This window comes from Seriola aureovittata, chromosome 18 (genome assembly GCF_021018895.1).
Source record: "Seriola aureovittata isolate HTS-2021-v1 ecotype China chromosome 18, ASM2101889v1, whole genome shotgun sequence".
NCBI lineage: Eukaryota > Metazoa > Chordata > Actinopteri > Carangiformes > Carangidae > Seriola > Seriola aureovittata.
In genome coordinates, this window is record NC_079381.1 from 1,143,603 (window position 1) to 1,169,963 (window position 26,361).

Below are 26,361 nucleotides of genomic sequence, written 5' to 3' on the forward strand. Positions count from 1 at the left end.
CTGTTTTTTGGAAATTAACTTAATAATTAACTTAAATTATCTCAGAATTATGAGATTTTTCCTCAAATTAATGGATTACGCTTCCGTAGGATACTGAAGAGGAACAGTGTTGTAATATATTATACATATATGATCATATCTGATAGAGATACTGAATGGGAACAAAAGGGGGCCGTGTCTGCATAATTTTTTATATTTGATACTTTTCTGTGCATTTAGTTATAATACTTTTGTGTATGTAACTATTTAAGTACGGAAAATGCATGACTTTTATTCAGTTATTATTGTGTTAATAGGCATCCACAGAAAAAAGCGGCAGAGGGTGAAAATATGTTTGTGTTTAATAAGCAACACAGAAGAACCCAAGCTGTCGTTTAATTTTCGGTCAACAGTTGGCAGTAAGGAGTCATGCCTGCTTTAAATCTGCCTAAAACCCACGAAGAACGTTGTCAAGCATCGCCATGGCGGAAACTGAGCAGCAGTCAGGTAAAGCGCAGCTGAATGTTTATACTGGGCATTGGATAGCTTTGATTCGCGTGTGCTCTGTTATGTTAAAAGCTAATATCGTTAGCAGGTGCACCATTTACTACACGGGGCATTTAACGAATTAAATTTACGTTAGAGAAGCCTGGAGAGCATATCGTCGCTGTTCTCAGGCAAAGCTACCATGTACATTTTATATAGGTTAGTCACCTTTGTCCATGTCATCTATTTGTATACCAACTTGAACTCAAGTGCTGTTTTGTTAGCAGTTGTTGTCAACTTCCTGTAAAACGGTTAGGTGCTTGTTTAACTGTGTGGCAGGTTAGCTAGCACGTAGAGTGTTTACAGGAGATAGGTTCCAGGATGCACCGCTGCCTTTTACTCATTTATTAGGAATATAATCAGGACAAACTTTATTTAAAAGTTAAACAGAGAAATGATGACATTCATGCGCTTTACAAACTCAAACCAACCATACACAAACGCTGATAGGACGAATGTAGCTAAGTGTTCATGTCGGTCAAGCTGAACATTCGGCTACTCCCACAATTTAATTGCACTTTCATAGTGTTGGTCGAGTCATAAGAGACAAATTTAAATATTTGTTAAAATTGAAGCAGCACCTATGCTGAGATCCCCTGAATTTCAGTTCCTACTTTGCGTCAAGGTGCATAAATTCTGAGCCCTACATTTCCCACAATGCAACTCAAAAGCATACTCAATCCTTTTATACTCCACGTTACATTATTTATAAGTATGTAGTCAGAAAATAAGAGTGCATAAAATAAAAACAAAACAGTAGATCTAGTAAATACTGAATTCACTTACACTGGAAACCACTTGATGAGTGGATGATTGTTATAATCACTTTTTTTCTATTTCTTTATTTCTCATGCTGATAACCATGTAATTGACATTTGTGTATTGATTACATGAATGTAATGTATTGAAACAGACAGTAACTATTTGCTAAATTGTATCAACTGTTAAAAAATACAGTACAGCTGTTTCAAACGCTTTCAAATTACTTAAATAACTGTACTGGCTATTAGCCTAAAAAAGTTTTGTACTGGCTACAAATTATTTAAACTTCATTTGTATTGGAATGATTTTCTCCCAAGCTTTTTGATCCATTTTGATCACTGTAACTGTGATCCAGTTTCCACTGTATTTGGAAAACTTAATATCTACTTTCCAACTGGAAACATCTCTGAATAGTGTTAAATCCTTTGTTAGGATCCACTCCTGAGGATGAAGCATCTGAAGTCACCTTCATGGTGCCCAAGAAAGAAATCAGCATGGTGCCTGACATGGGCAAGTGGAAACGATCTCAAGTAGGTTCCTGCCTGTGAATGTTATCTCTGTCCTAAAGGTTTTTGTCTGACTTGCCATGTTGTGTACAAAAAGTTCCAAATTCCACAAAGACTTAACTTAAATATCATTGTTTCTTAAAACTATATAATTTATGGTTTGCAGATTTGAGATCAAATTATAATTAAAACCTAGAAGTTATTAAGTTCTTAGTAATCTACCACAGTGGAACATTTTTTATTACACTGAATATCATTTGGATTATTTTACTTTATTCCTTTTCAGTGCATTTTCCTCAATGTGAACAATATCAGTTTTGTAAAAAAATATTTGTATTAATATAATAATACTGGTTTTATTTGTAGTAGTGGTTCATCTCACCACACATCTCTCCTTCTTCCAGGCATACGCTGATTACATGGGCTTCATTCTAACACTGAATGAAGGTGTGAAAGGAAAGAAGCTCACATGTGAATATAAAGTGTCTGAGGTATGTTGTATGTTTTATCATGAGCTTTTAAAATCTTGTTTGGGGGCTTGAGGATAGCTTCATCCATTCACAAATTTATACTGAAAATAGTGAAGGAAATCTTTCACTGTGAGAGTTGTTCTTTATTACTTACTCTGCATAATAAAAACAAGTTTGACATGAAGGGTACATGTAATGGACAGACATGTAAATGACAACAAAAACAATAAACAGTTATAGAGACGTACAAATTAAAATAATATTGTGTGTGTGTATGTGTGTGTGTGTATTTTCCGAAGGGTTTATATCTGGTGTAGTTGCTTGTATCTGATATTAATGATGCAATACAAATACAGTCCTAGGGAGACTGTAATAAAATATAAATATAATAATTGTAAACATGTTATATTATGGTAATATACATTATTATATTACGTCTTATAATTTAACGTGTGATTATACCTGCCCCTCAGCTACATGTGCTGCTTTGTTTTGTCTTTATTTCTCTTTATGCTCATCATAACTAACATGGTAGTTATGATGATGTTTATTGGTGTAAAGGTCAGTCACATGTTGCTACAGTCCCTGGTGTCTTGTGTGACAGACAGTGGAGAGGTTACTAGATCTCTTGGGGACTCTTGACCGATGGATAAATGAGACTCCTCCTGTTGATCAGCCGTCACGCTTTGGTAATAAGGCCTACAGAACCTGGTACGCCAAACTAGACCAGGTAAGTACACATGTTCACTCTCTCACTCCTGTGTTTAACATGCATGTTAGGTGATCTGATCACAAGTGGACAGCGCTTAAGTACTCTAAGCACAGGAAGTGCATCGCTGCCTTTCACCTGTTAAAAACAACAAGTTGTTTGGGCTTTGCAAATGGAAAATATGTATGTGTTTAAAGCAGGGAAGGGACATCTGATCACAAGCGGTCACTCAAGACACGTGGAGGTACATTTTAATAGCAGGCGTGAACTACAACGCACTAAGAGCTGATCACCTGAGAGACATGTTAATGCAGGTGTGAACAGGGCCAGTCATGCATGCAACCACATGCTCTGTATGTAGAAAGTGATGTGTGTGTGTGTGTGTGTGTGTGTGTGTGTGTCTGTGTCTGTGTGTGAGAGAATAGGAAGCAGAGGCCTTGGTGTCAACAGTGGTCCCTGCTGACAAATGTGCAGCGGTTCCAGAGATAGCTGTTTATCTGAAAGAGTCTGTGGGGAACTCCACCAGGATAGACTATGGAACAGGTAACAGTGTTGTGTGTCCATGTTTTATTTCAGTCCATCACTATAGTTTTATACAAAACACTCAGTTAAATCAGAAATTGGATCATTTGACTCTTTTACTTTTTTTGTTCTATGAAACCAAATGCAAATCTTTGAACCTTTTTAAAAATATATTTTAAACACTTATGATATGTTTATCTTATTCTGGAAAGTAACTAGTAACTAAAGCTGTGGAATGACTGTAGTCAAGTAAGAAGTGCAACATGGAATGAAACGCAAAATATAAAATTGTACAAAATGGAAATGAACAAGTGAAGTCCCTCAAAATTCTTTGAGTTTGAGTTGATGGACCACTGAAAGATTTGGCTGTAAGCCTCTGTCAGGGATGGGGTTCAATAGCGGTTCCTCAAATCTTAATCCAGTTCCTGATCTACAGACACATAACACAGATACTATGATATGTTTGACCACTGGGAGGTGCAGTGACACACTGCAACTTCAATATTTTAGTACAGAGTAGCTTCATTCAGACCTTTACAAAGGCAACAGCTGAGGAAAAAGGCTTAACATCTACCTAAAAGACTTGGAGAGGAAATGATGTGCACACAGATTATGTTGATGTTTGAAGATGTTTTCTGTGCATTTGCTTTCTTAGGTCATGAAGCTGCTTTTGCTGCTTTCCTCTGCTGCCTCTGTAAGGTCGGAGCTCTCAGGGTAGACGATCAGCTGGCTATTGTATTCAAGGTTTTTAACAGGTGAGCTGTTGCTACTGTGGACTTGTTCATGTTAAGTAGCACTATACAGATAATGTGAATCGTGTTGATCGGTTGCTCCACCACTTTAGTGCAGACTTTTAATGTTATACCATCATTAGGTCAAAGGCTAAGTTTGACCAATACTTTGATTTTCTTTACAATCAGCGTTTCAGCCTCACAGCAGCAGACTCTTGGGCTGTGTGGAAATCATCATCATTACCCGCTGCCATGTATCTGAATTCTGAGTGTGAAATTTATCTACTACACAGAGTCCTCAAAAATTAGAACAATTTAAAGGAGCTATTTGTAAGTTTTTCTCTTGCTACATACCACTACCATTTCTAACTTCTGAATAGGTGAGCAGCCTAAAACCCGCCTCAAGAGGCACGCACTGCCCGCCCCCCTGTTCCTGTCATTTCCAAGCACAAACACAGACCCGTCCACTGCACGGGGTCTGTCAGAGCAGAGAGGGGTGTGGAACACCAAAATCCACCTGGTTTTGGTGCCATAAGGCATTAAATAAGCACAGTTTATATAAGTGTATTGTCCTGTGATTATATATTTGGTTGTGGCGTAATGGGTAAGGCCTCTGCCTTTTGTGATGCTGGTTATTGGTTTATGGTCCACAATGAACATTGTGACAAAGATGAAATTGTCACTCAATTGAGGGAATAATCTTTTCTGATTTAATGATGTTATAAATTTTACTGCACATTTTCTTTTAAACTTTTTTAGGAGTTTAAACTAAACTCTTAAGTGTGGGAGTTAAAACACTAATCCCCTGTAGAATCAAATGCAACTCACCTTTAGTTAATCACTCTTTCATAGTGTTAATCGTCAACACTAAAACATACAGTATGTGTCATTTAATACTTACAGGGCCCTATCTGAACACCCAGTTCAAAGCACAACAGTATCTTTGCCAGTTTCAGCAAATTCTTTATCTGTGATGAAGTTGTTTTTCAATCTCTCTGTGATCTAAGAGTCTGATGTGTTAACCTTCTGGTGATGTGGTCACTTCAGCTCTGTCTGATTGTGCTTCAGATACAACTGATCCAGTTTCTGCAGAGCGTTTTAGAGTCCATGCACTGCACCTTAGAAACCTTCAGTCTAGTGATGATCTGATGCTGAGAAAAGCCTCTTTGCCTAGAATAACTATTTGACTTCTGACACTTTCACTTAGTTCTGATGCCATTTTTCCACTATTACATTTCGACTTAGCAATGATCTGCTGGAAACGTGAGGAACGGTCTTATTTATATCAGGTGAACTTTGGTTGCAAGTTGAGTTACTTCAACCAGCCTCTGAAGAGTAGATCAGATCACCTGTCAATTAAATGTATGCTTCAATGGATGGGATATAACTTGAGGAAATCTGACCTTTGCTACAAAGGAGTTCAGTTGGTCAAATCCCCAAAATTGCACAAATTTGATCACTGACATAGAAATAGAGCAGAGTCTTACGTGCGTGCGTGTGCGTGCGTGCGTGTGCGTGCGTGTGTGTGTGTGTGTGTGTGTCAGGTATCTCTCAGTGATGAGGAAGCTGCAGAGGACCTACAGAATGGAGCCAGCTGGAAGCCAAGGTGTGTGGGGACTGGATGACTTTCAGTTCCTGCCCTTCATATGGGGCAGCGCCCAGTTTATAGGTAAGAGCGTTGCTGCAGCAGGTCAGTAAAAATATGAAGCATGACAGAAGTGTCTGTATGTGAGGGGGACGTAGAGTCACATGTAGGGATATGATGCTGGTGCCAGAATGGGGAACAGAATAGTCCCTAACCATAGGTGAATGCAGGTTGACGTGAAAGATGCACTGTAACTACACAGAAGTAACGAGGACTGAACAATTCAATGTCTTTATGTCATTTTTTATATAAGAGCCAGCAGAGTCTCAAACTGCAACAGTGACAGTGACAGCGGGGGTGGATTCATAGAAAACTGTCACCAGCAGATTTACTCAGCTGTAACGTAATCAGTTCTGTGAGTCAGCAAAACAAACTCATGGCTGTTGCCTGGTTAATGAGTTTGCTGCATCTGGACATTTATGCTTGGTCAAAGATGGTTTTGTTAGGTGAGAAGCACCACTCCTAATCATTTTCATGTATGAAAAAATAAAGAGATGATGACTCGTTTCCCACATAAACAATGTAAGTGATAGACTCACATCAGTTTCACCATTTGTCATGATCATATCTGAGTATTATAACTTAAGTAATATCATAATTAATGTAAGCTGAATTGATTGTTTTTATAGAAAACAAGGGAACGTGTCATGTCCGAGTTCTCTTTGAATGAGTACATATAATATATATATATATATATATATAATGAATAAAAAAAAGAACTATGGGAGGTCAACATCAGATAATTGCTTAATTTTTAATTTTTATTCATGTAGAAACAAAACAAAACCTTTACAGCACAGATACAGGTCTGTAGTTAAACTGTATGTTACTGTATGTAACTGGTCCTCATGATCATTATCATACTTTATAGAGTACAACAGTGAAGAACCGACAGACAAGACAGAAGATTTTGTACCATAATATTTCAGGGACAGACACATGACCACTTTCGCTCACTTTTTATTGGGAACTTAAAGTGGGCAGAGACAGAGTTAGTCGCCTCTGGTTTAACTCACTGCACTCGCAATGATGTACATATTTTATGTGTTACTATGGTTACCGAATGATCCTGCATAAAGATAGGCTATACATTACTTACAACTCACAGATCAGGAGAACTTTGGTGATCCCTTAACTTTTCATCCAGTGTCATCCTCAGGTCAGAATATCAGTTTGTCCAATACATTGTTTTATCTACAGCTATGACTTTAGGTTCACATAATTATCAAAGCAGGAGATTTTTAAAGGTTATATTTTCTGTTTGTTCTGTTTGTGAGAAGCAGAAGTAGCCATGAATAAGAACTAAAACATCTGTACTGTACTGATAACAGGACTCTGCTGTAGAACTGTAAACCTATACAGTGGTGAAAGGTTCAGATCTGAAACCATGTGACATGGAGAAACGTAAAAATCCCTGCATCTCTGCAGTGCTAGACTCAGTGAGTCTGAGCCCATGCATTGGGAAGGTGAATGGAGACACCTGGTGGTGAACATTTGCACTTACACCTTAATCTCCCTTCAGATCACCCGACACTGGAGCCTCGCCACTTCATCGATGAGAGGGTGGTGAATGAGCATCAACACGACTATATGTTTCTGGAGTGCATCAAGTTCATTAATGAGGTGGGACAATGAAGCACAACTCACACATCTACACCCATCACTGTTTTTATATTTCTGAGCTTGTAAAGTGATGTTCACAAATCATTCCAAAGTTTATAGTTGTAAATAAACTTTTAGATAAATCTGCAGGAGAAATTCACGTTTGTACATGTGTAAAAAACGAGACTGTGTAAATAAAATCTGTGATATCAGTGGTGAGGCTGAAGAAAATGAAGATGGACAACAGCTCGGGCTCTTCTGTGATGCAGGTGGGTTTGCATACTTACACAGAACATTACATGTTTACCATCATTTTCTACAGCATCATCAAATATGATAAAACCCACCTGGATATCGGAAGAGCCTGCGCCGTCGACCATCTTGAAAATTTACAACACTGTGGAGATGAAGCTTATGGAAGCACCTGCCCTCTGATTGGACGCTACTTTGTGATTGGATTGTTATTGTCCAATCAGATTCAGGTGTAAAAACTGGGCCAAAATGTATACTTATAACTTCAGTGTCAGACACTGTGTGGGAATTTTGAGCTTTGAGTTTTACACACAGTTTTCTGCTTTGTATCAGTAGACAGATGATCACAAAGGACCTTATTCACCATCCATTCCTAAGAAGAAATTTCTTCTTCAAACCCACTTTTTATGAAGATTCTGACATTCACCAATGTTTTCTTATTTGCAATCTGTTCTTAGGTGAGAACAGAATCTTTGCACACTCGAGTATTCTTATGCACATTTGAGTGCTGACATGTTTGGGCAAAATAAGTGGTTATTGCATTTTCTTCTCTTCTACATAATATTATTTAAATGTATATATTATTTAAATTACAATAATATTTTTGTCATTTATAATATATTTTTTTAAATAACTTGTTATTTTACAAAGCATTATGGTCTTTTAAAATAACTGAACGCTACATTAACACTAAACCCCTCGTTTGCATCTGACTTCCTGCAGCAGTCCCTCCACTTCAGAACTACTAAGTTCCTTTTGTGTTTTGATTTCGGTGCTTTGTCTTTGGATTTTCGTTTTGGCATTTTCTCAACTTTCCCTTACGGTAACTCTTTATGACTTCTGTCTGTGTCTGCACACGACCCTTCAGTCTCACACCCTTTTAAGGGCATTTTCGGGTGTTTACCTCTGCTAATTAAGGCCAACTGGCGCACACTTTCAATTTACGAGGAGAGTGGCATTCATCAATCTAAGATCACAGGTGTGAACAATTCTGCGGTTTAAGAACACGTTCATGAATCTGACAGAGTTTTCTTAAGGACTTTCTTAAGTACAACTTAACTTAAGTACAACTTAAGACAGAATTTAAGAAAATACTTAAGAAGATATTGGTGAATGAGGCCCAGTGTCCTCCCACTGACATCATGTGATCACATCACACCCATCATTTTATTCAGTCTTTTTTTATACAAATATAAACCATTGTGTCTACACATGAACAAACTGCAGATTTATTTTACAGGTTTACAGAGTTGATTTATTGAATTATTTGTGAACATCACTTTACAAGCTCAAAATCTTTTTGACCCTAATTTGAACCCATACATATTCACCTGTATCTGGTACATGTGCAATCTTTGTCTTATCATGTGTCCAACATGGGCACTGCATATACACTTTACAAACCTGCTGATAGTTACTATGCAGCATACTAACTGGTCTAAACTGCTACAGTAATATTTCTCTGTTTTCTTTCCAATGTATTAGTAGTATTTATGAAGAAATCAGTTCAAACAATAAAAAAACACTTCCTTTTTTCTAATTCACAATACAACATTATCACTGGTTGTGCCTATTTTAGGTATTCCACTTGTATGGCTGCAGGGCAGAAAGCTTAAGAGGAACTTGTGAAAATAGATGTCTCATATAACAGAGAAATCATTCATACATGCAAAACAATATTAGAGCCAGAGGGATTGATCTAAATAAAAGATCAAATCAGTGGTTTTGCTGCTTTCTTATTTTTTGAGTTAAGTATAGTTTTAATGTACTGTTTGGTCTTATTTTAAATAACCATAAATAAAGAATTGCTAAATTTAGATTTATGGATATGAAATTTCTAATAATACATAATTTTTCAAGATTATTATAATTGTTATTGAAGGTACCAAACAGTATATTTACATATCGCACATATGTCTGACCCTGTTTACTGACGTCTTTCCCATTGGTCTAAATGCAGGTGTCACTTTAGCCACTGCCAGTTGAGCAGTCTTTGGCCGTGTCCACACTGCTACATTTTCACTTTAAACTGAAAGCTATCTCAGTCCAGACGACTGTTTTAGCTCCATAACAGAACTGACACCGTGCAGACTATAACACCTGAAAACACATATCACATGACCATTCACACACACAGAGCATGCGCGAGCTGGTGTTAACAGGAAGCAGACGATCTACTCTGCAGTTTGTTACTTGCTGAAAATAATATGAATGAGGAAAGCAACGCCATCGTTTCCAAAGGTCTCCATTTTTGTCCGTCCAGACTACAGCACAAGTTTAGGTTTCAAACTAAATCCAGCAACGATTCTGAAAGTCTCTGTTTTAGGTGCTCAAAAACTTCAGAGTCATGTGGACACCAGGAGTAAGTGCAACAAAAGTGATGCGTTTAAAAACTAGAACGTAGTAGTGTGGATGTAACCTTTGACTGAAGCTCCTGCTCTGTGCCCCAACAATAAACCCTGTTTTAGAGTCACTTGGATCTTTTCCTCTCGGTACAAAATGTGAATCAGCTGGGCCTGCTCAGTGTTTTCTACCTATCACGGGGCATGATGGGATATTAACTGCCTAATTGTACCATTCAGTGCTCCTGTGTGGAAGTATCTGCATTCGATATGTTTCTCCACTTATTTATTCAGTTTTTCCTTTAACATGTCACCCATCTCTTTATTTAACATATGCGTCATATACTGTTGGATTAAAGTGATGCGTCAAAACTGAGAGGGGTTCTGTTCAGGAAAAGGAAGATGGGAAAGAGGAAGATGGATTCTGTGGGTATGAATGCCCAAGCAGGAACCCTGCACTTTGTTTTTGGTTATTGGCGGAAAAGGAGGGAAAGGAAGTGTGGGAGGGCTTTGGTGGAGCAGCTACATCCTTTTCCTCCTTCCCACTGAGACACACCGCTACTTCCCTCTCTTTCCTCCTCCTCCTCTTCCTGATGCTTGACCTCTCCCTCCTCCTCGCGCTCATGAAAGGATGCTGCTGTTGTGTCAAGAAGGGGGTTCATGGTTCTCCACAGCCATTCCTCATGGTTTTTGTTTTTTGTGACGTTTCTCTGCCTTTTTTTTTTTTTTTCTTCATCTTTGGTGTGACTGTTTTCAAGCTGCAGTGGTTAGTCAAGCGACAGGAAGTAAATCAGCAAATATTCTGATAATCAATTAGTCGTTTAGGGTAATTTTTCCAACCAAACATTCTCTGGTTGCGGCTTCTCCAATGAGGATTTGCTTTTGTCTGTTTTATATTAAATTAAACAGAATAAATAACAAGATATTTGAAGATGTCATTTTGGGCTCATTCCAAGTTAAAGTCCAAGTGAAATGTAAGAATATTAATTGGAAATGTCCAAGTGTATTTAGGCCTAAATAAGCGTTATATGGGGGGCTGTCATTTATAGAAGACTACGTCCCATTAGGGTTTATATTTTTTCATGATTTCCAATGTAAAAAAAAAAAAAATTAATTAATGAGCAAAGACCTAATTATCTATGAACATTTCATTATCCTGCTGATATGCATGTGTGACTCATGAAACTCAACCAGGCCGTTCACATTTCCTGCACTTCACTCCTGTTGGCCCAGTGCTGTTGTCATTTTTACAGCGGCCTTGCTTTTCAGCACATTGCTGCTGCTTTGCCTGGCTCCTCATTCTCCTCATGCCTGTCCTTACTGTCTTCCTGATGCTCATTGTTCCTGTCTTCCACTCCACAACTACCTTGTCCTTATGGCTGCTGCTCTCACTGTCCTCACTTTCCTCGAGAACAGGCCCAGCTTCGTCTTCTCGCCAAATTGTCTGGTCCTCTGCATCACAATAATAGAGGTAGATGGTGTTATTATGAAAATAGTTATTATGAATAATGGGACTTTGTCAATTGTACATCAATAATTAGATGTATATTATTGATATAATTTGATCATGAAGTGTAAATGAAATGTGAGTTTGCATGTTCTCCCAGAAAACATTGTAGGCTTGCAGCCAATAGGAAGCAGTAACTTTGGCTTTGATATCAGCAGATATCAGTGTGGACACCGTTACAGTACTGAGATAGCAGTTGCTCTCACTGTGAGGTACAGTTACAGTGCTATTGTTGCATGGCACCTTTGCTGAGTATAGCCATGCTGGAGTTCTTTAAATGTATATTATCATAGACTGTACATAAAAATTGACATAGACTCTGGCTCTGAAAAGTGAAGCCAACGGGGAAGTGTCTTAAAGTGCAATACCACCGAGGGCCACTAGGGGCTGGCTCCAAAAAAAAATCTCTGACTCCAATAGACAAATAGACAAATAGACAAATACAAAGTCAATTGTGTTTTTTCACATTTGATAACTCATTAAGGTGTTATTATCTGCTTGTAATGTCAAAATAATTCCATAATTAACACATTTTAGGCCTCAGAGAGAGGTGTGTTTGGAGGTATGGAGTGATTGACAACAAGCTGTTTGGACTGCCGGCTCCCTGGTATAAAGTCCATGTAATGTCCAAATGAGCCGATGTGTGAACAGAGCAGGTCATTGTCCAGAGAGTTCACAGCGAGCGAGTGGGCGTGTTGGGGCGTGTTGGTGATGTTTCTATCCTGCCTCCTGCTTGCTCCACTCAGTCACTACCCCTCGCCTAAACCAAAGTATGTCCAGTAGGTGAGAACACATCTCGCACAAACAATCTCCAGTTGTGGCTGCATGCGTGGTTCTCCAAACATTGTCTGCAGTTCATATGTGAACAGGCTTAGGAGTGAGTTAATCGTTAGACTGAAGTAGATAATTTACCTGTAGCTTATAAACTGGTTTCAGGTTTAAATTCTCTGTTATAGTACTATATATGTTCAACCCTCTTGTGATCTTAAGATACTTACACCAACAGATTGGAATGATTTCTCAGTCTACAGATGAGTCATTTCTACATGGACATCAGTAAACAATGGGGGATTCACCCTGAAAACACTGATCATGATCCAGCTAACTGTCAATAAGTCTGTACCATTTGCAGGTTTTGGCTTAAGGACTTGTTGCTACGACAACAGCTCCAGAAACTCATTTGAGTAAACTTACACTTCACTTTACTCTTCCTGACTCAAACAGCTGACCTGCAGAGTAATACAATGTGTGTAAAGCAACACTTAATCTGATATTCGCTTTTTTTTTGGTGGGTGTTTTTTTTAAGTGGCTCAAACAGATTTTTGTGGAAGGCCCCTTCCACAGCAACACAGCTCTCAGCGTCTGTGCCGGTGCTCCTGCTGCTTCTTTTAAACTGAGAGGGCGCTGATACAGATCTTCTAGGTAGTACACTGATTATAGATTAGTGCCTCAAACAACCCCACATCATATAACCTGAAGTATCACTTTAATCCAGCTTTGAAGAACTGAAAAATCCAGACTCGTCAAATCGTAAAAAAAAAAATGAAATCAAGCTAACTCACTCACCCATTTTAAAGAACAAGGTGGTGTTGGGGTCAAACACATCCATCTGATGACACCGCTGACCAATAACAGATGGTGCTGTGTGGACATGTGAAAGTTGAACTGGTTAATTTGTTTCATTTTGTTCTAAAGAATAGAAAAATGCTGTAGGTGGCAGCCTAGCTGCTAACTCAACAGTGCTAGTGAGTCACGACAGTGTCTGGAGATTCTCTCTATTCATCTGAACTGTTGTGTTCACTGTGCCGCTCCCCGCTAAACATCATCGCTGCATACCATTTAGCTCAATAAAAAGTTCCTGGAGGGAGCAAATAAAGTTCTCCGAACTGATGAGCATGCTAACGGTCATGTGACAAACTTGTCACCTCTCTCACTAATGAGACGATAAGTTCACACAACTTATTCAAAAGGCATTGCTACCTTCAACTAATGTCTCTTAACTGCAAACTATTGGGATAGTTTCGACTTGAAAAGAGGAGGGTTACATTAAAGTGAATGTTGCAGCACAGCTAATAAGCTACGATAGCTTCTTCTATTTTGGACTCTTCAGCTCTGTGTGCTCTCAAAGGTTAACACTGTTCAGTGCAGAGGACTTCTGTGGGTCAGTGCACCGCAGATCCTCAGGGATCCTCTGATCATAGTGCTTCTATTGGAATGAATTGAAATCACCAGTTTTTCTGTTTTTAAAATGCTGCTGTGACCAGGCTTTAACCTGCACACTGACTCTAAACCGCTAATATATTTAAATAGACAACATGTCACAGCTTCGTCTTGGTCGGGTCAGAAACTTGTTGTGACCGGAAGCCTGCGTGTTGCTTTGCCTTTAAGCCTGTAAGCATGTACAGCCAAGTATTTTCCTCCCATTCACACACATGGATACTTCAAACTCATGTTCTTTTTTTATTCACACACAAGGCTCTAGTGTGCGTGTGTGTGTGTGTATGTGTGTGTGCGTCGTCTTAAACATGAGTCACTTCCTTCACCACATGCTGCTGTGAATCACTCCTTCCTCCAGGGAATACGGGCTGTCTCCACCCCCCTTTCCTCCCTCTTCCATGCCCTTCCCCCATGTGTTCTCATGTGAGGCCCTGGAAAGTGTCTGGAGCAGTGTGTGTGTGGGGGGTTTGGGGGGATGGGAGGGGGCTAGAGGGAGGGGGCTTAGGGGATGGGGGGGGGATGGGGGGATGGAAAAAGGAGAGGTTGTTAGATTGATGCCCCAGGGTCTGGGTTTGGGTTCCTCAGCCTCTTGGGAGAAAATGGTGGGAAAACAGTCTGAAGTCCTCACTTCATTCATACATTTATAAATCCATACATTTGTTTTTGTCAGTCAAACTTGTTACAGTACTTGTCTGCATATTGTTTTTCTGCATTGGTTTACTGTGAGGTGTCTGTCTGTATGTTAGAATGTATTATCGTTACTCAGGTGACTGCAGGAGCAACAATCAGCCTTTTGTTCTGCATGGTCTTTATTATAGTACTGTAAGTAATGTATTGTAATTAGTGTAAAAATGCAATCAGTCACTTTTCTGCATGCTGTAGACTACAAAACCAAAACAATGAGCTGAAAGATGCTATAAAAGCTTCATAGAGCTAAGATGTGACAATTCTCTGTGAGTTTATTATCGTTATTGATACAAAAATATTGATTATACCAGTTTTAAGGTCTCAGATCTGCACAAATCTCCCCAGAATTTCAAACACAGGCTACGTTTTCATCTCTTTTCCTACTTTACTCCTGCTGTCCACACTGCTCCAGAGTTTTCGAGCACCGAAAACTGAGATTTTTGGAAACGCTGCTGACCCCATTTTACTTTGAAAACTCTGGGGTTGTGTTGTAGTCTGGACGGCCAAAAATGGAGACATTTGGAAACCATGAAGTAGACACCCATGGTCGCTCATCCACCTCGACTACCAGTCGTGAATACAACATGATAATGAATTACAAGTGTTACTGACCTTGGTGTTTTTGCTAGCAGCTGTTGTTCCATTAAATTCTGTATTTTAATGCTAGTGTGGATGTAGCCTTACTCTCATCTGCCATGAAAATCGGTCATCATTGGAATCCATTGTAACTGAGCAAACTCAGGCCGGCCAAAGTTTCATCAATGAAGAAAATAAAAACTATTTAAAGCTACTTTTCCAGGCCAGCTAGGGGCTGATTTTGGATGTATCACTTAAATGATGGTTTCAAGATGACTAAAAATGTTAAAACTCATTTAAACTTGCAAGTTGAGATATTTTGTGACTTAAGGCTCACGTCACAAAATGATGCCTGCTGATAGGGAATTTCTCTTCCACCTTGGCTTCATCACTCTGTCTCTGTTCCGTAGATGAAGACGGGTCCGTTTGCTGAACACTCCAACCAGCTGTGGAACATCAGCGCTGTCCCTTCCTGGTCCAAAGTCAACCAGGGCCTGATCAGAATGTACAAGGCCGAGGTACGCCTTCTTCTTCCCCCTCTCTCATTCTCACCTATCAGTCCAGTTTTTCATTGATTAATCAGCCCATTAAATAGTTTGGTACATGCATATTTTAAAGTATCAGTTTACCATAAACCGAAGATCATAGATTCTTCAGCTAAGATAGAAAAAGCACGAAATCTGAACTGCACACATACAAAGAAAAGAAATCTAAATTGTTCGTGCTCTCATTTGCTACTGCTTAATGGTGCAAATTTTGAAATCTACATCAAAGCACTGTTTGAATTTAAAGTCCCGCACACAAGAAAAACCCACCGATCATAGCAGTTGTGTCAAGTGATTTCAGACTGAGGAATCACTGATGCACTATAACTTGTACCGGGCATTACTGGGAGGTGTTCCTAATATTTTGTCCCACCCCATGTATATGAATTAAGACTGACAGAGTATTAGGAACACCTCACAGAATCACCCAGTACAGTTCAACAAATCACAGCCTCCAAAATTACCATTAAAATAAATTGACTCCTCCCTAAAACAGATTCAGTAAAAATATTGAAGATAATAATCGTGAAGGAGGAGTTAGTGCAGGCCTGTTCTATGATACCACATTAGTTTTATATAGGTGTACCTAATAAATTGGCAAGTGAGTGTAACAAAGATCCCTCTGAATTTGTGGTCCAGCATTTTCTTATCCGGTATCTGACACAAAGGGTCTATTATCAATATGATTATTAAAATGATAACATAGCAGTGACCTGGAAATTATATAATTGAATTGAATAGAACATTAAAGTATTAATGAGAAAACAGCACTAAACTAGTGAGAGCAAAATGCTCTGACTCGCTCTTTGAGTTGTAGAGGAGAGAGTCAGGAAGGGGTTAAGAGAAGAAAGGAGAGAATGGAATTGTGTGTGTGTGTGTGTGTGTGTGTGTGTGTGTGTGGTGTGTGTGTGTGTGTGTGTGTGTGTGTGTGTGTGTGTGTGTGTGTGTGTGTGTGTGTGTGTGTGTGTGTGTGTGTGTGTGTGTGGTGTGTGTGTGTGTGAGTGAGAGCGGTTAGGGGTGGGGTTGGGGGGATGTCTAAGCCTGTTCTTTCCCCGCCTGCATGGCCACATCCTGTGTTTTCCAGAGCGGCCTGTGAGTCTTCCCAAAGAGCTGAGGGGCCAAGCTGTCTGCAACCCCCCCCCCCCCCCCCCCCTCCCACACACACGCACACACTCCCTCCCCCTCACCCCCCTCCTCCTTTGCCATTCCCTTCATTAAATCCTCCCCTCTCTCTGTCCCGACCTTCCTCTGAGCCTGGAGCAACCATCAGCAGACTTGCATTCCTCTCTCCCTTTTCCTGGCCCCACACAGGGTTTGGGGCAGAGAGTTGTACGAGAGCTAGAGAGGAGAATCCACTGTTTGTCTGAGACAGAGTTGATTCTGGGGTCCAGTCGCCTGTGTGGAACTGAATGTGTGAAATGACAAACATGCTCAGTGAAACAATGGTAGCTAAATAGACTTGTTATGTATTGTACAGTCTATCTTCTCCATACTTTACATAAAGAGCAGCCCCCCCCACCTCTCATCTACAATGTGCATCTTAAATGCTTCTACTACCATACTTTACAAACATGGAGGTAGTATAAATAATAAGCACTCTAATAATAATTAAATGTTCTTTTCTCATTTGGAGGAAGATAAGAGCTATAATCAGTACAGAACAGAGCTTTTGAAAAATGAGCATCTTAAAGTAAAGTGCTTAATTTTAGCTTGAGTTTCCTTCTTTGTGAACTCCATTTATCATCTTAATCATTTTTATAATAAACAGTCTCAACACGTCTTAACAGTTGAACAGCTTTAACGCTTCCTGTTCTTTCTTTCCCTCTTCTCTCCCACTCCCCCACCTTCCCCACTGATCCCACTGACTATTGTTTCTCGTCTCATCATCCCTATGTGTCGGTGTATCTTACTCACTGACTCCAGTCACAGTGATTGGCTGAGTGGAATCATGTGACCAGTCAGTGCCGTTCAGGCTAGAAACACTCGGTCAAAATGTAATAGTTCTCAATAATTTATAGGTTATAGGTCCAGGTAGGATGGAGTCTCAGTCCAGACCCGGACCCCGGACCTGCGATAAATCTGACCCATATAATGTCCGTTTTGTCAGGACTGTGCCTGGTTTTCATTTTAAAACAAAGACAATCTAAATCCAAATGACGTTTTTGCTCCGTGTCAGACACGCTCTGCGTCAGTACTATCATACCATGGTTTTCCAAATGTTTTCCAAAGGTCTTCATTTTAGCCTGTCCAGCTACAACACAATCCCAGAGTTTTCAAACTAAAACGGGCAGCGTTTCCAAAAGTCTCAGTTTCAGGCGTTCAAAAGCCCAAAAGCACCTTCTCCAGAATATGCTGTGCATTTTAATGATATAATAGACTACACTCAACAAAAACTAACTATCAAAGGTGTATTGCAGTTAGGTTGTTCATGCATTAGCATGTTTAATGCCCCAAAATAAACAACCTTAAATAAGAGGTTAGACAACTTAGCTAGCTGGGCTACTGATTATCACATAGCAATGTCCTGTTGTTGTGAAAGACTAATATAATTAATATGGCTTTAAAAGAAATGTAACATTATTCAACATCTTAACATTAGATTACACAAGTTTCTGTGGTGTCTCTTCAGGTTTGTGGTTTTCACACTGGAATTTTCTCATTATATTTGAAGCGGGTCCAACACGTTTACTTCAGCCAAATCCTGCTGTTGCCGTCGTGTTCGTTTCCCGTCACCGTATGTATCCCACAGCCATAGTGTCAAAGGCACACAGAAGCCAGGTTCAAGCTGGCACTGTTGGCAAAGCGTTCATGGGTGACCTGCTGGTGCTCAGTCACCGGGAAGAAGATTCAGGCCGGCGGGAAGAGAAATGTGCAGCGCAGCCATCCAATGAAAGAAAGGCCTGTAATTACATCTCCCCTTTTCATCAACAAAAATATGGAGAGATTTCCTGACATGTTTTATTTTTAAACTCAGCTTCAGTGACCTCTTTTTTTCATCAGTGATATCGTATTGTCAGCTATTGTTTAATGTCCATTTCGTTTTGTCAATGTCTCCTATCTTTAGAAACGGCTCACAAAAATATAGTTTAATTTTTAAAAAGCCTTAATCACTTCCTAAAACAGCTGCTCACTGTAGTTTTCAGCAAACATCAGTCAGACAGGAGGAAATGGTGCATTTGTTGGGGACTATTTTCAGTGGTGGATTCATTCATATTTGGTGCTGTAGTACTTGGTGCAGCAGGACTGTGTATGTCGGACTTCATCAAAAGGAACCACAATGTGTGTGTTCATGGTGTCGACAGAACAACAGTTGAGCTCTATGAAATATACCAGTGTTTGGATACACACATAATACTTGTTCAGAGGATGTTTCCTTGGGATTTTTTGACAATAACAAAAATACACACACGACAATATCAACAGACCATTTGAACAATGTGGTGTTCTTGAGAAATGGTGAACAGTAATTAAAAGCATATGTAACATAGTGAAGCCATTTATGATAGGGAGCACAAAAGATTTAATAAATGCATGTATAAACTTTATTCAGCACCATTAATTAATCTATGAATGATAAACTATAAAAGCTTTTAAATGCTTGTTTTTATGAGTTTATCTGTGATCACTAACCCTCTGATGGTTTCACAGATTTAACATTGATTAAATTTCAAAAGTTCTCAGACGTTCCTCCACCCCAGATCAGCCCAGACCAACATGACCAGTGTCACCACACACAGACTGTGCACAAGTGTTTAATTCCACGGTGTTCCTCCAACACAGTCTCCCAGCCCCCAACCCAGACACCCAAAACCCCCACCCCTGCTCCCCTAAACTGGGTCCGTGTCAGTACACACAAAGGGCCTTCTCTGGGCTGGACTACGGCCATCTTGAACATGTTCAAAGTGAAAGGCCAGTGGGATGAGTTAACTTCAACAGTCAAGGTTAACGCTGTGGGTTTGGGCTTCATTGTAACTCGAGGTTCAAGGTGTTTTATTTTGGTCTGTTGTTTGTTTTGCTGTATGATCTGAATATGAAGAATTTGACAGTGAATAATCCAAATGGCCAAGAAACGCTGAAATAAAAAACATTCTTTAGTTAATGTCAGTTTAATACAACTTTGCTAACATTTCCTTCAATTATGATAACACAATATGCACCAGAGTTAGTCCAATGGGTCAAGAAACCCATTGGACTAACCCAGAGCTACCACAAAATCAGGCAGTTGGGAAACAATCCAATGGCATATCTAGATTATCTAAACCATTTTATGTGGAGGTAAAACAGGAAGTGAGTAAACCTAAATGTCTCTAATGATGGTAAATGCCGTGGGTTGGTGTGATCAGTTCTGAGATTTAAGTCAGAATTTAGAGGGAAATCCTCAGACGCTGGGTTCAAATACAACGTTTGTCTTTCTTTAGTTTTATGTAATTAACCTCAGTGTAGTTTATTTTACTTTTGCATGTCTTTGTTGACCCAATACGATTAATATATAAGGGGCGCACTTTTGGACAGTCACAATCACTCAAAAGCACTCATATTTTTGCATCAGGTTTTATACATAACATGTGATGAAAATTGTTTCAATTGCCACATTCAGTGGATGCGCTTGCACGGGTAAGATAAAGACAATGTGCATCTCAGAACACAGAGCCCGAGAGTGTGGAAAACAGGAAACCATCGTAGCTATTAGCTTGTTGTACCATCCACATTTATTTAACCTCCTCTGTCAGAGTATAAACTGTTCCACATAAGAAAGGAGTCGATGGGACAAATACGTCTGTGAACTGTCCCATTAGTGACCAAGCCAAGGTGCCGGCCAGCTGACAGTTAGCAAGTCAATTGACAGTGAAACTCTTTAATTATCTACAATTACAACAGAAAAATCAAAAAGCACCTTAAACAGAAACTTTGCTGGACCCGATTCAGTTAGAAAACTCTGGGGTTGTGTTGTATCCGGACGACAGAAACCGAGACCTTTGGAAACAGTGATGTAAACACCCACGGTCGCTCCTGATTGGCTCTCATCAGCCTCGACTACCAGTGGTGAAAACAACATGATAATGAATTGTTGTTATTTTTGCTAGCAGCTGTTGTTCACCTAAATTTTGTATTTTTAATAATCCAACTGTCTTTGTTGTTCCTTATTTGTTGTATTTTCTGTAACTAATCAGCTGCAGAGTAGACAATCTGCTTCCTTTTTACACTGGCTCGCACTTGCTCAGTGTACGTCAATGGTCATGTATGTGTGTGTTTTCAGATGTGTTAGAGTGGACAGAGATTATATCTGATATAGAGCTAAAATGCTTGTCTGGATGGAGATCTTTAGTAGTGTGGACGTAGCCTTAGCGGTTAGCTTGCCCGCTACAATAGTTCACCAACTAGCTCTATGAGTAGAGCTTCTATAACCTGTATATGTTTTATTAAGACGACATGATAAATTCAGCAAATTTTGAAACAAACAAAGGCCTCAGTCATCTTTCAAGTGTTTAGTAAAAAGTCCCTTCTTTTTTCTTGTCCCATTTCCAGTGTTTGGAGAAGTTCCCTGTGATCCAGCACTTCAGATTCGGTAGCCTGCTGTCCATCCAGCCAGTGAACCCCTGACTCTAATCGAGGAATGTCACACTCACAGCGGAAAGACCAAAATCCCAACAGTTGGAACCAACATTTCCCCCCTTTCTCTGGCATCTTCATGTGCAAACAAAACAGTAGCAGAAATCAACCACGTATAGTCTGACATGCATTCCCACATGTGCGCGCGTGTGGTCGTGAAGGCTTTTAAGTCGTCCACAACAAAATGCAGAGCATGTTGTGGTTGTGATTTTGGAGCATCCTCTTGTAGAATTGTGCTCATTGATCCTTAAAGCTTGAATTTACCTGAGAGTTTGGATCTTCCTGAGCAGTAGGCTCATCCACCAAGTGAGGTGATACAAATAAGACTTTGTGTGAAGTGGAAAATCTTTCGTTTCCTGTTCAGTCTTAGTTGTATCCTTGGTTTTTGCCTTTAAGGTCAGATGTTTTAATGTATGCACATTTTAATAGCCCAGTTTGTTTTTATCACATCAGTTGTGATAAACACTGTAAATTGATAAAGTGTACTTGAATAAATTCTCGTGGTTGTGCTGTGCAGCTTTTTCTCCTCAAAAATTCTCAACCCAATTGGAAAATATTAGTTTATCACTCCAGGTTGAAAAGACTGTTAAATCCTGGATGTGTTTCTATTAGCACGCTTGAAAGATCACTTCATGTGTTTCTTAATTTAATCAAATAAAAGCTATTTTTGTGTTACTGAATTGACATCACTTAATGAATTTATGTTGTCTCATCTTTTATTTTGTTTCCTCATCATGTACATGTAGTTTGTTCTAAGTTCCTATGTTATATTAAAGCCACCATGTGTAAAATCTGAAAGTTTCCCATTTTGCCACAGCCATTGTAGTGCAGCAGATAACTGTTATAGTCTTTCAGATGTGGATACAAGCACTAAAATTGGTATGTTTATCCCTTTGGGGCCATTAATTTGAATAATCCCAATAGCCAATTGAAATTTCAGGATGACAGCCATTTCTGGCATAGGAAACATATATTTTACACAAAGGACAGATTTCGAAAATTTCAGATGTCAGATTCATAACTTAATTTCTGTCGTAACTTTATTTGTGCCATTCCTAACATGCTATGTAAAAAAATTCAGTATAAAACACAATGTAATTGCAAACCTTTTATTATGAATGATGAACCAAAAGTTGATAGTCTACTTGTTTACTTGTCTTAACATTAACTTGCTAGGCTAACTCGCTAGCTAATTTGCGAGCAATATTTTTTTTGTGTAATATTTTTGCTGAAATATACTTTCATTTCATTTTTTCTACAATAAGATCAAATTGTTACATTGTGTGATTTGACACCTAGATTAATTATATGAGAAAACAGTGGATGAATTTATTGCAAAAAATAAAGGAAATAGTAAATAAATAAATGATATTTTCTTGTGCATACTTGCACATTGAAAGACTTCCCTGAAATATGCAGTTATCTGCTGCACTATTGGTGATATGATAAAAGACAGTGATGCTCACTCCTGATTCGAAAGATGCTATAGTTACATAACAATTCAACACATTGTGGCTTTAAGTGAGAAATTGTCTGTTTTGTCTCTCCCCCCTCCTTCATTTCATAAAACTGCCATATAAAGCCACCTGTTCATGCTTTCACTTACATTCACAAAGAATGGTACAAAAGAGAAAAGGAATTACACACTGCAGATCTTCAAGTCCTGCGGTCTAGAAACCAGCAGACAGGAACATAAATTTAGCAGTGTAAGTAGACTTATAATGAAGCTGTCAGTGAGCTGTTATCAGAGCACAGCCATACTGTGTGTGAAATTAAGGGAACGGTTTAGATGATTAAAAATGTTTTTTAAAGCCAACAGTCCATGATTAATATGAGAGGTGATCACGTCACAGTCACTGAGATATTAGACAACAGAATATTACAACCTACAGCAGGTGATGTTGCGCTGCTGGTTCAATCAGTTGATCCTGGACAAGTCAGTTGCTGCCAGGGTGAGAGGAGCAACTCTTTTGCTTTGCTTTAATATACCAATAAAAATCATCAAATTCAAATTATACGTTTTATGGTAGTTTATTTTAGCATCATGTTTAAACTCTTACTTCATTTAGATTAAGTTCTTAAGTAAAATAGTTTCATGACAGGTAACATATTTCACCAGGCGTTTGTTACACAGAAACATCTAGAAAGGCTTTGTTGGAAAAAAAAGTTTGTTTGTTTATCTCTGTCTTTCACCATCTATCGCAGGCAAAGTTCAACCAATCAGATTCTGCACCCTTCCCATTTTTTCACTACCAGCAGAGCCAGTAGGTGAATCTGTCTCTTGCAGAAATCAGGAGAAGAGTGAAAACATCTTTTCCATGGAGCCTTCAATGTGATTCTTTGCTCTTCTATCAATGACGAAATACTGACCAGTTCTAATATAACTGATGCTACAGCAGCATCTACGCTAAGAGCCACCATTGTTGTTAACAAACAGTAGCTTTTCACTGTCACTGTAATTGGCCTGAACCACTGTGATTAGGCCGCAAGCGAATAGTTCAGAGCCCCTTGAAATGGAGTGTGGCTTGTGAGAAATGTAGCTGCCTTACAAAGGCAAAAAATATATGATCAAGACCATGTGTAAATTTAGTTTGAAGAGAAAAGTCTTGTGAATGACTTAGCTCATACATGCCACCGATAAACATACCTGTTGGTAGGAGTGATTCTTGGATGAGGCAAAACCTTTTATTGGAAACAGACTGTCTTTCTCTCCTGTGACCTAGAGATGAACCCAGCAGTGAGGCAGATGGATTCTGAGATGAGGATGAAAAGGTTTTGAATATTGCACAAGTCAGAATATTTAACACTAGTCCTTAATGTGAAGGATGGTTTTCTTAAAAGATGTGATTCCATAACAATGTGCTTTTACTTTTTTTTTTTTTTAGATTTACTAGCAGCAGTTGTAGGGACTGCAGTGGAATTCCCCTTACATACGCGATGTTGGATTGCAGAGCTGAGAGTGACGGAATAAAGCACAGCAGTCCAAAGGAGACTGAAGGACTCCGTATGAATGTTGCTCAACCAGAAGAGCAGCTGTGTCTCATTTCAGACGAAGCCTCCGCTGTACAATGTAGCCCGTGAAGGTGTCTCCCTCAGAGGACTGAGACTTTGTACAGACGGATCAACATGGTATTATGAGCTGCTGAGAAAAGGCAATGGTGCATTCAGGTGATACTCTAAAACTTAACACCAAGTCTTGGTGTTCAGTCAGAGGTAAATATATATCAAATGAACTGGTCTACTGAAAAAGCCATCATGTTAAAAAAAAAAACTGTAAGCCAGACACACACTCCACTGTTGTTCCTTCTAACAGCCTGAACATGTTGCTCAACACAACATGTGGGCTGTTAGACTCTCAGTCTCCTCTCAGCAGCTTCAGCTGATCAGTTTGACGTGTTCTCACAGGCACATCAGTGGATTTGATAACATAGTGATACACTGAGTTAGCTTTACAATCACATACACAAATTATGATACAGACATTTAAATTATATTGACAATTGTGAAATATCAAAACTAGTAAAACTCAGGTTATCACACAGACAATCTACCTCAGAGGTTTATCCCTTAGGCGTTTGTTGGTAAGCACATTTTCCTGGATTCTGAATGTGGAAAATGTTGATTTTATGAGTTGATACATGAGTGTACATGATGGATTTGGGGTACAAATCTGAGGGCTGCAAAAAGTCAGAAATATTTCCCAACATTTAGAAGAATGTTTGGAATTGGGCAGCTGTGTCAACCTGTTCTGACACGTCTGGGCTTGAGAAGTGGACTTTCTGAAACAGGATGCAGCTAGAGACTTAAGATAGTGGAAAAGAGTGGTGGAAAGTAACCAGGTACATTAACTTAGGTACATAGGTACAATGTGTGTGTGTGTGTGTGTGTGTGTGTGTGTGTGTGTGTGTGTGTGTGTGTGTATACAGTGCATCCGGAAAGTATTCACACCCCTTCACTTTCCCCAGATTTTGTTATGTTACAGCCTTATTCCAAAATGGATTAAATTCTTTTTTTTTCTCATCAATCTACACACAATACCCCACAATGAGAAAGCGAAAAAGGTTTTTTAGAAATTCTTGCAAATTTATTAAAAATAAAAAACTGAAATATCGCATGTACATAAGTATTCACACCCTTTGCTATGACACTCAAAAGTGAGCTTAGGTGCATCCTGTTTCCACTGATCATCCTTGAGATGTTTTCTACAACTTGATTGGAGTCTACCTGTAGTAAATTCAATTGATTGGACATGATTTGGAAAGGCACACACCTGTCTATATAAGGTCCCACTGTTGACAGGGCATGTCAGAGCAGAAACCAAGCCATGAAGTCAAAGGAATTGTCTGTAGACCTCCGAGACAGGATTGTATCGAGGCACAGACCTGGAGAAGGGTACAAAAAAATTTCTGCAGCATTGAAGGTCCCGAAGAGCACAGTGGTCTCCATCATTCGTAAATGAAAGAAGTTTGGAACCACCTGGACTCTTCCTACAGCTGGCCGTCCAGCTAAACTGAGCAATCAGGGGAGAAGGGCCTTGTTCAGGGAGGTGACAAAGAACCCAATGGTCACTCTGACAGAGCTCCAGCGTTCCTCTGTGGAGATGGGAGAAACTTCCAGAAGGACAACCATCTCTGCAGCACTCCACCAATCAAGCCTTTGTGGTAGAGTGGCCAGACAGAAGCCTCTACTCAGTAAAATGGACATGACAGCCCGCTTGGAGTTTGCCAGAAGGCACCTAAAGGACTCTCAGACCATGAGAAACAAGATTCTCTGGTCTGATGAAACCAAGATTGAACTCTTTGGCCTGAATGCCAAGCATCACGTCTGGAGGAAACCAGGCACCTCTCATCACCTGGCTAATACCATCTCTACGGTGAAGCATGGTGGTGGCAGCATCATGCTGTGGGGATGTTTTTCAGCAGCAGGAACTGGGAGACTAGTCATGATCGAGGGAAAGATGAACGGAGCAAAGTACAGAGAGATCCTTGATGAAAACCTGCTCCAGAACGCTCAGGACCTCAGACTGGGGCGAAGGTTTACCTTCCAACAGGACAACGACCCTAAGCACACAGCCAAGACAACGAAGGAGTGGCTTCAGGGCAAGTCTGTGAATGTTCTTGATTGGCCCAGTCAGAACCCAGACTTGAACCTGA

At 39.5% G+C, this 26,361-nt stretch overlaps 1 protein-coding gene across 2 annotated transcripts; it reads left to right on the forward strand.

Moving 5' to 3' along the window:
* The first annotated feature begins 396 nt into the window (after nucleotides 1–396).
* On the forward strand, nucleotides 397–21,888 carry ptpa (protein phosphatase 2 phosphatase activator). 2 transcript variants are annotated; one of them, XM_056404146.1, is made up of 10 exons: nucleotides 397–486; nucleotides 1,720–1,817; nucleotides 2,198–2,284; nucleotides 2,868–2,993; nucleotides 3,398–3,515; nucleotides 4,150–4,249; nucleotides 5,770–5,894; nucleotides 7,393–7,493; nucleotides 15,464–15,571; nucleotides 21,125–21,888. In XM_056404146.1, exons 1-10 carry the CDS (start codon nucleotides 462–464, stop codon nucleotides 21,197–21,199), a joined length of 963 nt encoding a protein of 320 aa, XP_056260121.1. In that variant the 5' UTR covers nucleotides 397–461; the 3' UTR covers nucleotides 21,200–21,888. The 2 variants fall into 2 exon arrangements, with proteins under 2 accessions (XP_056260121.1, XP_056260122.1); XM_056404147.1 differs by lacking the exon at nucleotides 397–486 and adding an exon at nucleotides 563–684.
* Nucleotides 21,889–26,361: the final 4,473 nt, after the last annotated feature.

Bases quoted from the DNA above. Each gene is read 5' to 3' on its own strand.
- ptpa (XM_056404146.1), top strand. From the start codon at position 462: ATGGCGGAAACTGAGCAGCAGTCAG. The intron at 487-1,719 runs GTAAAGCGCAGC...ATCCTTTGTTAG, and splicing joins GGAAACTGAGCAGCAGTCAG to GATCCACTCCTGAGGATGAA. The intron at 7,494-15,463 runs GTGGGACAATGA...TCTGTTCCGTAG, and splicing joins GCATCAAGTTCATTAATGAG to ATGAAGACGGGTCCGTTTGC.